General features: G+C 68.0%; 2 protein-coding genes across 2 annotated transcripts; one reads left to right on the forward strand and one right to left on the reverse strand.

Annotated features, from left to right (window-relative positions):
• KCNJ10 (potassium inwardly rectifying channel subfamily J member 10) lies at positions 1-7,576 on the reverse strand. The gene is made up of 2 exons (XM_005244301.3): positions 7,440-7,576; positions 1-2,590 (listed from the first exon to the last, which is right to left on the reverse strand). The coding sequence occupies exon 2, from the start codon at positions 2,588-2,590 to the stop codon at positions 1,448-1,450; it is 1,143 nt and encodes a 380-aa protein (XP_005244358.1). The 5' UTR covers positions 7,440-7,576; the 3' UTR covers positions 1-1,447.
• A 1,325-nt stretch (positions 7,577-8,901) lies between these two features.
• On the forward strand, positions 8,902-11,764 carry KCNJ9 (potassium inwardly rectifying channel subfamily J member 9). The gene is made up of 3 exons (XM_055792126.1): positions 8,902-9,037; positions 9,969-10,864; positions 11,386-11,764. Exons 2-3 carry the CDS (start codon positions 9,982-9,984, stop codon positions 11,700-11,702), a joined length of 1,200 nt encoding a protein of 399 aa, XP_055648101.1. The 5' UTR covers positions 8,902-9,037; positions 9,969-9,981; the 3' UTR covers positions 11,703-11,764.

The following is an 11,764-nucleotide window of genomic DNA, read 5'->3' on the forward strand; positions in this document are numbered from 1 at the left end:
GTTTGCAATGGGGGCTGGTATAACCCTACACCCCCTGGCCGTTCCCGGGGGGGTGGGAGCACATCTCCCCCCAGTGCCAACCCCAGCTGCCCAGTGGTCCCAGTTGCCACCCAGTATGGGGGCGGGGGGGGGACCGGACTGAGCCCCGCGGGGTGACGGCTGCGGGTAGTTGCTGCTGGAAATAAACCTGTGTCTTTGTACCAAGCACCTGGTGCCCTTTGCTGGGGGGGAGCACAGGCTGGGGACGGCTCTGCCCCCCCCCCACCTGCTGCTGGGGGCTGAGGGGACCCTGGGGTGACACAGAGCCCCCGCGGCGCTGGCGCAGGCAGCAGAGCCCTTCCCCACCATCAACGTAACCTTTATTTAGTAACTGCTTCGCCTTTTCTCCCCCCAAATTGAGGATGAGACCCCCGCAGCACCGTGGCGACAGCGGGACTCGAGCCAGTCTTTCCGGGGGGGGGAACCTTCCTTCCCCGTTATATATATATAGATTAGTCGCACTATATATATATATATGTATGTGTATGTATCACCTGGCCTCAGCACAGTGAGGGGGGGCAGCCGGGGCCGCGCGTTAATAGCAGAGCTCTATGTTAGCAGCAGCGACGGGCTCGAGTGGGGCTGGGGGGACGCCCGGCCCGGGGGGGACGCAGCACCGCAGCCGTGTCCGATTATCGGTGACGCCCCGGTGCGACCCCCCCCCCGCCCCCCGCCACGGCCTGGAGCAGGGGGTCAGCGCAGGGAGGAGGGCCTGGCTCTGGGGGGTGGGGGGTGTGGAGGACAGGGGGGTGGGGGGGCTTCTCCTGCCTCAGTTTCCCTTGTTGAGTGTGCGGTGACCCTGGACATGGGGGTGCCCCCGTGGCCCCCGGTGGTTTGGGTGCTGGGGGGAGGGTGCCAGGGGCGGATGGCTGGGGAGGGGGTTGGCATCCCTGGCCTGAGCCTTCCCAGGGATGGGGGGGTCCCATGAGCAAGGGGAGAGGTCCCCCGAGGTCAGAGCCTCCCGCTCCCCAGCCCAAGTGTGCAGTGAGCGGCTCGGGTCTCGGCTCCAGCCCACCAGGGTGGGATCGGGCAGCGGGACAGCTCCCGGCTGGCGAGAAGTGGGGGCTGGGGGTGGCCGTGGGCCCCCTAGGACAGCATCTCCAGGCAGGATTGTGTCCTGCAGCGGGGCTGGGGGTCTCTGGCTGGTGTTAGAGCATGAGGTGAGGGGGCACAAGGACAGCCCTGTCCCCAGGTGGGCGGCTGGGGGGACAGACAGCCACCTGCGGGTGGGCAAGCACCCACAGGGCTCCCCGAGGGAGCTGCCCCGTGCCACGAGGAAAATGGCCCAGGAGGATGGGATGGGGGAAGAGCCGGTAGCACCTCCAGGGTGGGTGGCACCTCCGGGGCTGGTGGCACCCCTGGGCCCTGGTGGCACCTCTGGTGGTGCTGGCGGCATGCTGGTGGGCACTCAAACATTGCTGATGCGGACACTCAGGGGTGCTCCCTCCCGCTCCCGCTCCGCTGCCTCCCGCAGCGACTCCTCCAGCTTCACCTTCTCGGGGTCCCCAAACCGGACGGTCTCGTGGAGACAACAGGGCGCCGTCACCTTCACCACCTGGTCGAAGAGGCTGAAGTCGGCCACGTACTTGCCGCTGGCTGAGAGGGAGATGGCCGGGGTGAACTCGTAGCCCCAGAGGATCTCCTCGGGCAGGTAGGAGGTGCGGACCTGGCACGTGGCGCTGGTGGACTCCACCGTGCCACTGAGGATGACCACCAGCTCAAAGTCGCCTTCACCCGTCCGTAGGGCCATGTCCCGGAAGGGGCTGGCGTCATCCACCACGTGGTAGAAGGTGAGGGGCAGGATGAGGAAGGGGCTGTCGGAGGAGGTGTCCACCTGAAAGTCCACGTTGACCTGGTTGAGGCGGACGCTCTCGCCCTCCTTGGTGAGATGGGTCTGCAGGAGCTTGCCCGTCACCTGGCAGCCAATGAGGAGGCTCTTGCGCATGTTGGCCACGCGGATCATCAGGCAGGTCTTGCCATTGTGTTGGGCCACCACCGCATTCTGGCTGAACTTGATGGTCTCAGCGCGTTTCTTGGGCCGGGCGATCTTGGCCAGGAAGGTGCCAGTGATGAAGATCTCCATGATGGTGGTGAGGACCAGCTGGGTGATGAGCAGGACGATGGCGAGGGGACACTCCTCGCTGATGTAGCGGAAGCCATAGCCAATGGTGGTCTGGGACTCCAGGGAGAAGAGGAAGGCGCCGGTGAGGGTGTGCACCTGCATGACGCACGGCGTGTGGTTGGCCGGTGGGTCGAACTCCAGCAGGTCCCCGTGGACCACAGCCACCAGGTACCAGATGACACCAAAGGCGAACCAGGTGCCGGCAAAGGTGGCGGAGAAGAGGACCAGCTTGTACCGCCACTGCATGTCGATGAAGGTGGTCCACAGGTCCTTGAGGTACAGGAAGCGCTTGTCGGCGATGTGCTCCATCCGCACATTGCTGCGGCCATCCTTGGTCATCACCCGGCGCCGGCGCAGCCCCGAGCCGATGAGCGGGCGGCTGTCGGTCTGCGTGGTCTGGCTGTAGTACACCTTGGTGGCAGATGTCATCTGGGAGAGGTGATGGGGGGTCGTGAGTCAGTGGGTGGAGGGAGGGAGGCGTGGGTGTAGAGGAGGGATGAGTGGGGAGATGGATGGAGGGGATGGAGGGATGGATTGAGAGGAGGGATGGGTAGGAACATGGATGAAGAAGAGGGATGGAGAGGATGGATGGGTGGGAAGACGGAGAAGACAGGATGGATGGAGAGGATGGGCGGATGGAGAGGATGGATGGATGGATGGTGTGTGCAGAAGGATGGGCGGCTGTACCTGAGGGATGGGTGGAGGGACAGGATGGACGGGGGCGAGGACGGCGTTAGCTCGTTGGGCAGGTGGGACGGAGCTGAGGCCAGTGGAGAGGAAGGACACGGGGGATACGGATAGGTGTGTGGGTGCACTGGAGTGTGGGTGGGTGGGAGCACTGGGAGGAACCCCCCCCTCCACCCCTCCCCAGGGCTCCCACCAGCCGTGCTGCCTCCCACCATGGCAGCAGGCAGGGGCCGAGGCCGGGAGGATTCATCTCACGTCACAGGGGCACTGGGGGGGCTCACACAGAGCCCCCACACACTGTCCCCAGGCAGTGCAGGGACATGGGGCATGTAGGGGACGCAAGGTGACCTGACGGACTGGTGGCACTTCAGTAGTGGCAGGGGCTGCTAATGCTCCCACCTCTCCTGCAGCCTCCATCCGTCCGTCTGTCCAGCCTTCCACCAGCCATCTGGTTCTGTCCCTCTCTGTCCCCTACTGATTAACCCGCCCACCCCCCTGTCTGTCCGTCTGTCCTCCCGCCTCACCACAGACCATCGTCTCACCCCTCCCACTGTCCATCCACGCATCCATCCCTCCAGACTCAACCCACCTGCCTGCCCATCGCTCCTCCCCAGCTGTCTGTCCATCCACCCGCTGATCCCTTTATCCACCTGCGTACACGGATCCGTGCACCTGCCTGTCCACCCCTGCGTGTGTCTGTCTGTCCAGCCATCCCTCTGGCCATCCTGCCACCCATGCAAGCTCTCACCCACCTGTCCCCCATCCCTACAGAGGCACATCCACACAGCTGGCTGGCTGTCCGTCCATCCATCCATCCGTGCACCCACCCACCCACCCACCTGTCCGTCCTCCGTCTGCGTGTTCGTCCCTCTGCGAACTTGTCCCCTCTGTCCCCTGGCAGCTCCTCCCGCGCCCCCTGTCCCGTCCCGGGGAGGGGACCCAGGCGCCCTGGCCAGGCGGGAGGAAGAGGAAGGAGGATGAATGGGAGGTGACAGGGACAAACGGCTGGTGGCAGCGCCAGGCGCGTTTCCGTCCCCGTCCCTGTCCCCAGCCCCTGCCAGCCCCGGCCACCGCCGCCGGCACTGAAAGGGCCTTTCAGCCCACGCCAGCGTTTGGCCTTGCCATGGTTTCCGCCACGGATGCGGCAGGGCAGCGTGCCGGGGACACCGGGGGACACGGTGGCACCATGGGGGGTCTCCTTGGAGCCTGGTGTCCCTCTGCTCGCCAAAGCCAGGGGATACAGGTGGCACTGCCACTGTCCCACCTGCGCTGTGTGCCCTCGTGGTGAAAGGCACTGCAGAGGGGACGGTGACACTGGGAACGCCAAGGTCACAGACCTGTCCCATGTCAGCTGAGCTGCTGGGGGTCTCCAGAGCAACCATGTGTCCCCAGAGCCACCATATCCCCACAGACACTGCGTGTTCTTGGAGCTGCTGGAGGCCCCCAGAGCCTCTGTGTGTCCCCAGAGCCACCACGTCCCCAGACCTCTGCCTATGCCAGGCAGTGATGGGGACTGGCACATCCCCAGGGGCACAGTGGTTCCTTCAGCCCCTTGGGGTCGCTGCACCCCCCAAAGTCCTTCTGCTCCTCTGGGGTCCCTTTGCCCACCTCCCTGGGGTCCCTGCACCCTCCCTGGGGTCCGGGCACCCCTCTGTGGGGGTTTTCCACCCCCAGGGTCCCTCCATCCATCTTTGGGGGTCTCTTCACCCCCCCGGGGTCCCCACACCCCACTTTGGGAGTCTCTGTGCATGCCAGGGTCCCTTGCACCACTTCTGGGGGGTCCTGACCCCCCTCTTCAGGGACCTCGCGCCCCTCCTTGGGGTCACTGCATCCCATAAAGCCCCCGTCAGTGGCCGCGTGCCCCTGTGCCCCCCGGCCAGGTTCCCGTGCTGGGACACGGGTTGTGACAAGCCGGCGCTTGTTCCCGGCTCAGGGACGGTGCCCGCGGGCAGAGCTGCTGCCGCCACAGCCGGGCCGGTTACCCATTAACCCCCCTCGCCCCCGTGCCTCGGTTTCCCCCCGGGGATGCTCGGCGCTGGGGCTGAACGCAGGGGTCCAGCCCTGCCTGGGGGGTCCGGTGTGGGATGGGGGGGGACACGGGGGGACGTCCCCCCCTCACCATGTCCTGCTGGCACCGCCAGCCCTGGCACCATTCCTGTGCCCGCACGGTGCCAGCCATGACCGGGCTTCCTGCCAGCAGCATCCCCCCCACACATCCCAAAACTGGGGCGCTGGGCTCCATGGTACTGGTGGCCACCGGGAATGGGGGAGATGGCACCCCATCCTCACAGTGGGGTCGGGGCAATGGGGGGCCGTGGCGTGGGGCAGGTCCCGTGGGGCTGGGGGTGTGGGGCGGCGGCGCAGGGCTGGCGGGGGGGTGGGGGGGGGACGGGGACAGTGGGGCCATTGTGAGCCCCGGAGCAGAGGCCTCAATGGAGCTGGCGGGGCACAAAGGCGCTTTGACGAAGCCCTTCGTTAGCATGCAGGGCCCTGCGTGCCCCGCAGCCAGCACGGCCCCCGGTGGGGGTCCCGGGGGGCCCCCTGCCACCCACCCTGCTGCACCGGCGGCCACTGGGCCCCGGATGCCTGGATCCCCCCTGCCACCCCCTCCTTGCCCAGCGGACCCCCCCGCATCCTCCCCTGCACCCTGCTATGGAGGCTGGACCAGTCTGAGCCCAAACTGGGGGCTGGTGGGGGGCCCTCCGGGGGATGACCGTCCCCGCACCCTTCACGCTGCCACCCACACCCGGGAAACGCTGGAGGAGGCATGAGCCGCAGCCCCCGCCCTGGCCATCGAGGTGATGAGGACCCCCATCCCTCCCCACAGATTGGGGGGATGCCAAAATGATGGGTTTTGATTCCCCACCCCCCTCACACCCAGTGCTGCCCAGCCCTTGGCAGCCATCAGCGGAGCTCGCAAACTGGGGCAAAAAAAGCCCCTTTTACCCGTTTTTCGAGCTGCCCCCCCAGCACGCCCGACGGGTCCATGGGCGTGGGGCTCCCACGGGACCCCCGCAGCCATGGGGCAGATCGGGGGGGCTGGAGGTGGCGGCGGGGCGTCCCCACGGCCACTCAGCTCCCCGGGGGGCGGCTGGCGCCGGCGTGGCGCAGCCCTCGGTAGCCATCGAAGAAGCCATCCACTGCACCAGCCCCGGTAACTGCAGCGCCGGTAATCCCGGTAAACCCTAGCCCAGTTAACCCCGGCCCGGCTAACCCTGTGCCTTGGTAACCTGCCAGCCCAGGCAGCCCACAGCCCGTCTCACCCCCAGCCCAGTTAACCCCCACTGGTTATCCCACAGCCTGGTCAACCCACAGCTGGGCTAATCCACAGGCAGGTTACCTTGCAACCAGGATAACCTGCACCCCGGGTAACCCACGGCCCAGCTATACCAGCATGGCTAATCCAGCCCAACTAACCCACAGCCCAGCTAATCCAGCCCAGCTAATCCAAACCAGCTAACCCACAGCCCAGCTAATCCAGCATGGCTCATCTGTGGCTCCACTAATCCACATCCCAGCTAATCCAGTGTGATAACCCACAGCCCAGTTAAACCCACAGCCTGGCTCACCCACAGCCCAGTTAACCCACAGCCTGGTTCACCCACAGCCCAGTTAATCCACAGCCTGGTTAACCCACAGCCCAGTTAACCCACAGCCCAGCCAGGGTCACTAACCCAGAGCCTGGAGGTGCCCCTTGCCCACCACAGGGGCCTGGGGAGGGGGATGCTCCAGCCCCCTCCCCCCCAACGCCCTTCAAACACCCTGTCCCTGTGGACCCGAGCCCACGGAGGGGCTGGGGGGAGCTGAACATCCCCAGCGCCAGACTGAGACCACCCAGCATCGTTACACCGGTGAGGGGACCCAGGAAGAAGGAGGTGTCGGGGGGGGCGGCTATTTGGGGGTGACATCCTGGGGTGGGGAAGGGGCCACCCCCGGGGCCTCAGGCCTCATACCCTGGGCTGTGGGGACATCTCAGGGCTCAGGGACAGGTGGCCCTGGAGATACCTGGCAGGGGAAAGTGGGGTGAGCACAGCTGGGGGCTGCAGTGCCCCTTCATCCACTGTCCCTGCGGGTCCCAGGGGAGAGAAGGGGGACACCCACAGGGAGCAGGGACATGGGAATACGTGACATCGGGACTTGGGGACATGGAGATACAGGGATATGGGGACTTGAGAACGTGCAGAATGGGGACACAGGGGCATGGGATACATGGGGACACAGGGATGTCATGATATGGGGATACAGGGACATGGGGCTATGGGGACATGGGGACATGAGATGCAGGGCTGGGGTGTACCTGGGACTATGGGAACATGGGACACAGGGGCACGGGGCTATAGGGGATGCAGGGAGATGATGGGGACACAGGGATGCAGAGCGATACGGGACACAGGGACGTGGGGCTGCGGGGGACACAGTTCTATAGGGACGTGGGGCTGCACACATGTGGGGTTACAGGGTCCTGGTACTGGGGACTGCGGGGACCCGGGGAACAATGCAGGTCCAGCAGTGCCGGCAGGTGCTCGCAGCCCTCGGGGCACCACGGAGGGAAACAGGGGACCCCCGGGACCCCCCCCCCGGCCGCCCTTACCTTGCTCGGGGAGGGCCCCAGGGCACCCGGGGTCCCGGCCTCGCTCAGCCCGGCCGCCGCCGGCTCCCCATGGGCTTTATGGCTCGGCGGGGCCGGCAGCGGCGGGACGGGACGGGCCCCCCCGCCTGCCCCCCCCCCGCCCCCCCACCCCCCCGGCCCGGGCCGCCTCGCCGGGGCCCGGCTGGCACCGATTGGCGGGGCCGGGGAGGGGGCCCGGGGCGGGGAGGAGCCGCCGGGGGCGGGACGGGGGTTAATGGGGTGGAAAACGAGCCGGCCCGCACCGGGTCACGTTACCGGCCACGGGGGGGGGGGGGGGGGGGGGTTGGGCGCGGGGACCCCGCCCGCAGCCACCGGCATCGGGCAGAGTCCCCCGCCCCGTCCCAGCAGCACCCACCTGGGTGGTCCCCCGGGCATCTCCCGGCACCCCCCTTCCCCGCCCCGGAGCATCCGTGTGCGAGCGAGCGTGGGGTGACAGGGGCCCCGTGTGCACGGACACGCACACGCGGTGACCCCCCCCGCACCCCCGTGGGGGCAGCGCCAGCCCCGGGGCTGCCACCGATGGGGCGCAGCGCGGGGTGCGGGGGTGCGGGGCCGTGGGAGCGTGGGCCGTGCCCCCCCCCGCACAAGGCCCCGCTGTTCCCGGGCCGGGGCCGGTTCCCCGGGGCCGCGGCACAAAGCGCCTTTGTCCGCCCGGGGGGGCCGGGGGGGGCAGGGCTGCGCGGGGTTCCCGGAGGCGGCCTCAGGCACCGGGGGAGGACCTGGCCAGCGATGGGGGTGGCTAGTGTCGCAGAGCCCGGGCTAGTGATGGGGGTCCTGGCCAGGGCAGGGAGGCTCTGGGCTACCGATGGGAGGGCATGGGCTAGTGAAGAGGGGTCCTGGGCTACTGATGGGGAGTCCTAGGCTAGCGATGGGGGGGGCCTGGACTAGTGGAGGGGGACGGGGCTAGTGATGGGGACCCGGGGCTAGTGATGGCGGGGGCCTAGACTAGTTACGGAGACACCGGGCTAGTGAGGGGGGGGCCTCTGGGCTAGTGATGGGGAACCGTGGGCTAGTGAGGGGGGCTCTGGGCTGGCGGGGAGGGTGGGACCTCGTGTGCACCCCCACCCGCCGTGCCCTGTGTCACCCCCCACTGCGCCCCACGTCACGCGTGCCCCCCCCCAGCCCGCAGCGCACAGGTGTGCGCACCTGCCCCCCCCCGCGCCCCTGCACACACGTGTTCACACGCTGGTGTGTACGTGTGGGGGTGTGTGCGCTTCCACACGCGTGTGCACCGCACCGCCGCCTTCCGGGTCCCCGCCCGGGGCGGGGGGTCACGCGTGGGGGGCCGGGGGGGGCGGGGGCCGGGGGCGGGCGGGGCCGGGGGGGGCGGGCGCTGGTCGGTATTTTTAGCCGCGCGCTCCCGGGGCGCAGCCGTTGCCGGGGAACGACGGGAGCGCGAGGGGGGGGGGAAAGAACGGGGAAGGGTGCGGGGGGGTTGATCCGGGAGCGGGCCGGGCCGGGCGGGAGCGGACCGGACCGGCGCTGTGCTCGCCCTGCGCCATGCGCGCAGCGCACCGGGGCTGCGCGGCCCGGCGGGAGCGGCGGCCGCGGGGCGAGCGGTGAGTGCGGGGAGGGGACAGGGGACGGACACGGGCACGCACACAGCCTGGGGGGGGGTGGGCCTGCTGTCCTCCCATCGCCCCTGCTCCCCTCCCCGCCACAGCACGCGGGGGGTGGCACCGGGATCCCCCCCCCCCGCCCGCCGCACACACGCGCTCCGCGGGTGGGGGGTGTTGGGGGCACGCGGGGGCCCGGCCTGCCTGGACGGGGCTCCCCCTGCACAGACCGCTGGGGATGCGCCCCCCCCCCCGGCAACGTTCTGCCCCCAGGCTGGGGGGGGGGATCCATCCCCACGAACCCGTGTGGGAGTGGGGTGCCCCACAGTGGATGGGGGGGGGCACAGTGGGGTGCTGCAAGGTCCCCCCAGGCTGGGGGGGGGGGAGGCCATAGGTGGAGGAGGAGGAGGGGTATGCATGTGTGCGTGTGCAAGGAGGAGCTGTGTGCGTGTGCGAGGCCTGGCAGGCGTGCATGCGTGTGTGCATGCAGCCCAGCCCGTGTGCATGCGTGTGCCACCAGGGGCCTGGTGCGTGTGCGCAGCGTCGTTGCACACCCTGTCTTGGGGACACGGGAGCGTGCATGGAGCCCCTCGGGGGACACACCTGGGCCTGCACATGCTGCATGCAGACGTGTGCGTGTCCCCAGGGGTTGTGCGCTTGTGTGCATGTCTGCTTATGCGTGTGCGCCAGGTGTGCGTGCTCTGGTGCTGCATGCACACGTGACTGCACGCGTGTGCATCTGCAGGCATCCGTGTGCAGGTGTGTGCTCCTGGGTGCTCCTGTGCCTCAGTTTACACCACGCTCTCACTGGGGCCCCGGGGGGGTACCCAGGCATCTGGGCAGGCCCCCCACAGCTGGTGCCATCATCCCTTCCCAGTCTCCCCAGTCTGGGGGGGAGTAAGTGGCACCATTAACCCCTTCCCTCCCCCCCCAGCCTCTGAGGGGTGATGGCGCAGGACAACGCCGCCTTTTGTGGGGTCCCCGGGGAGGCAAAACCCCCCCTGGTGCCCCCTCGACGGTGGGGGGCCAGCGCCCGCAAACGCCAGCGTTACGTGGAGAAGGACGGCAAGTGCAACGTGCAGCACGGGAACGTGCGGGAGACCTACCGCTACCTCACCGACATCTTCACCACCCTGGTGGACCTCAAGTGGCGCTTCAGCCTCCTCGTCTTCATCCTTGCTTATGCCGTCACCTGGCTCTTCTTCGGCCTCATCTGGTGGTTCATTGCCTACTGCCGGGGGGACCTGGACCACTTGGAGGACCACGCCTGGACTCCCTGCGTCAACAACCTCAACGGCTTCGTCTCTGCTTTCCTCTTCTCCATTGAGACAGAGACCACCATCGGCTATGGCCACCGTGTCATCACTGACAAGTGTCCTGAGGGCATCGTGCTGCTGCTGCTCCAGGCCATCCTGGGCTCCATGGTCAATGCCTTCATGGTGGGCTGCATGTTCGTGAAGATCTCCCAGCCCAACAAACGGGCCGAGACCTTGGTCTTCTCCTCCCACGCCGTGGTCTCCCTGCGGGATGACCGCCTTTGCCTGATGTTCCGCGTGGGCGACCTGCGGGACTCGCACATTGTGGAGGCCTCCATCCGTGCCAAGCTCATCAAGTCCAAGCAGACGCAGGAGGGCGAGTTCATCCCGCTGGACCAGACCGACCTGAGTGTGGGCTTCGAGACGGGCGACGACCGCCTCTTCCTCGTCTCGCCCCTCATCATCAGCCACGAGATTGACGAGCGCAGCCCCTTCTGGGACGTCTCGCGGCACCAGCTGGAGAAGGACGATTTCGAGATTGTCGTCATCCTCGAGGGGATGGTGGAGGCCACAGGTAATGGGGATGCCACCAGCGGCTGAGGGGTGGGGGGCGGGAGGTACTTGGGGACACCTCATTTCTGTGGGGACACCTCATCTCCATGAGGATACCTCCATGGGGACACTTCACCTCCATGGGGACATCTCACCTGCATGGGGACATCTCACCCCTGTGACCCACAGTGTGTTCCTGCCTGGTCCTGGCTGGGAGGTGACCCCCCAATCCACCCTCAACCCCAAGTTCAGCCTGGACATGGGTGTCCATCCCCCCCCAATAACCCCACTGCAGGATGGGGGAGGGGGGAGCCTTCGCCCAGCCTGGCCCCGCGAGGGGACCCTGATGGCTGTGGCAGCCCCAGTGCCCCAGCCTCTCATTGAGGCGTCCCAGGATGGGGGTGCCCCTCGCAGTGGGTGCTGCACAGCCTCCCCGGCCGGGGTCAGGGCACACCTTGCACCTCCCCATTGCCGGGGGGCACCCTGCCTGTGCACCCCCGACCCCGGGCTGGGCAGGGGGTGCCCAACAGCTGCCCGGCACAGGGATGACGTGCCAGGCTCGGAGCTCATACCTGGCGGACGAGGTGCTGTGGGGTCACCGCTTCACCCCGCTGCTGAGCCTGGAGGAGGGCTTCTACGAGGTGGACTACGGGGGCTTCCACCAGACCGTGCCGGTGCCCACCCCGGCCTGCAGCGCCCGGCAGCTGGCGGCGGCGGCTGCCCGCCGTGATGCCCATCTCTACTGGTCCATCCCCAGTCGCCTGGACCAGCCTCTGGAGGAGGCGGCGGTGGCGGCAGGGGGGGACCCCGACACTCCCTGGGAGAGCAATGGCACCCTGGCCAGCCCCGAGGCGCGATGATGGGCTGCAGGGGTGCTGAGTGCCCTGCTGCCCCCCGCCGCACTTGCTTTTAATAAACCACC

This window comes from Falco peregrinus, chromosome 19 (assembly GCF_023634155.1).
Source record: "Falco peregrinus isolate bFalPer1 chromosome 19, bFalPer1.pri, whole genome shotgun sequence".
Lineage (NCBI taxonomy): Eukaryota > Metazoa > Chordata > Aves > Falconiformes > Falconidae > Falco > Falco peregrinus.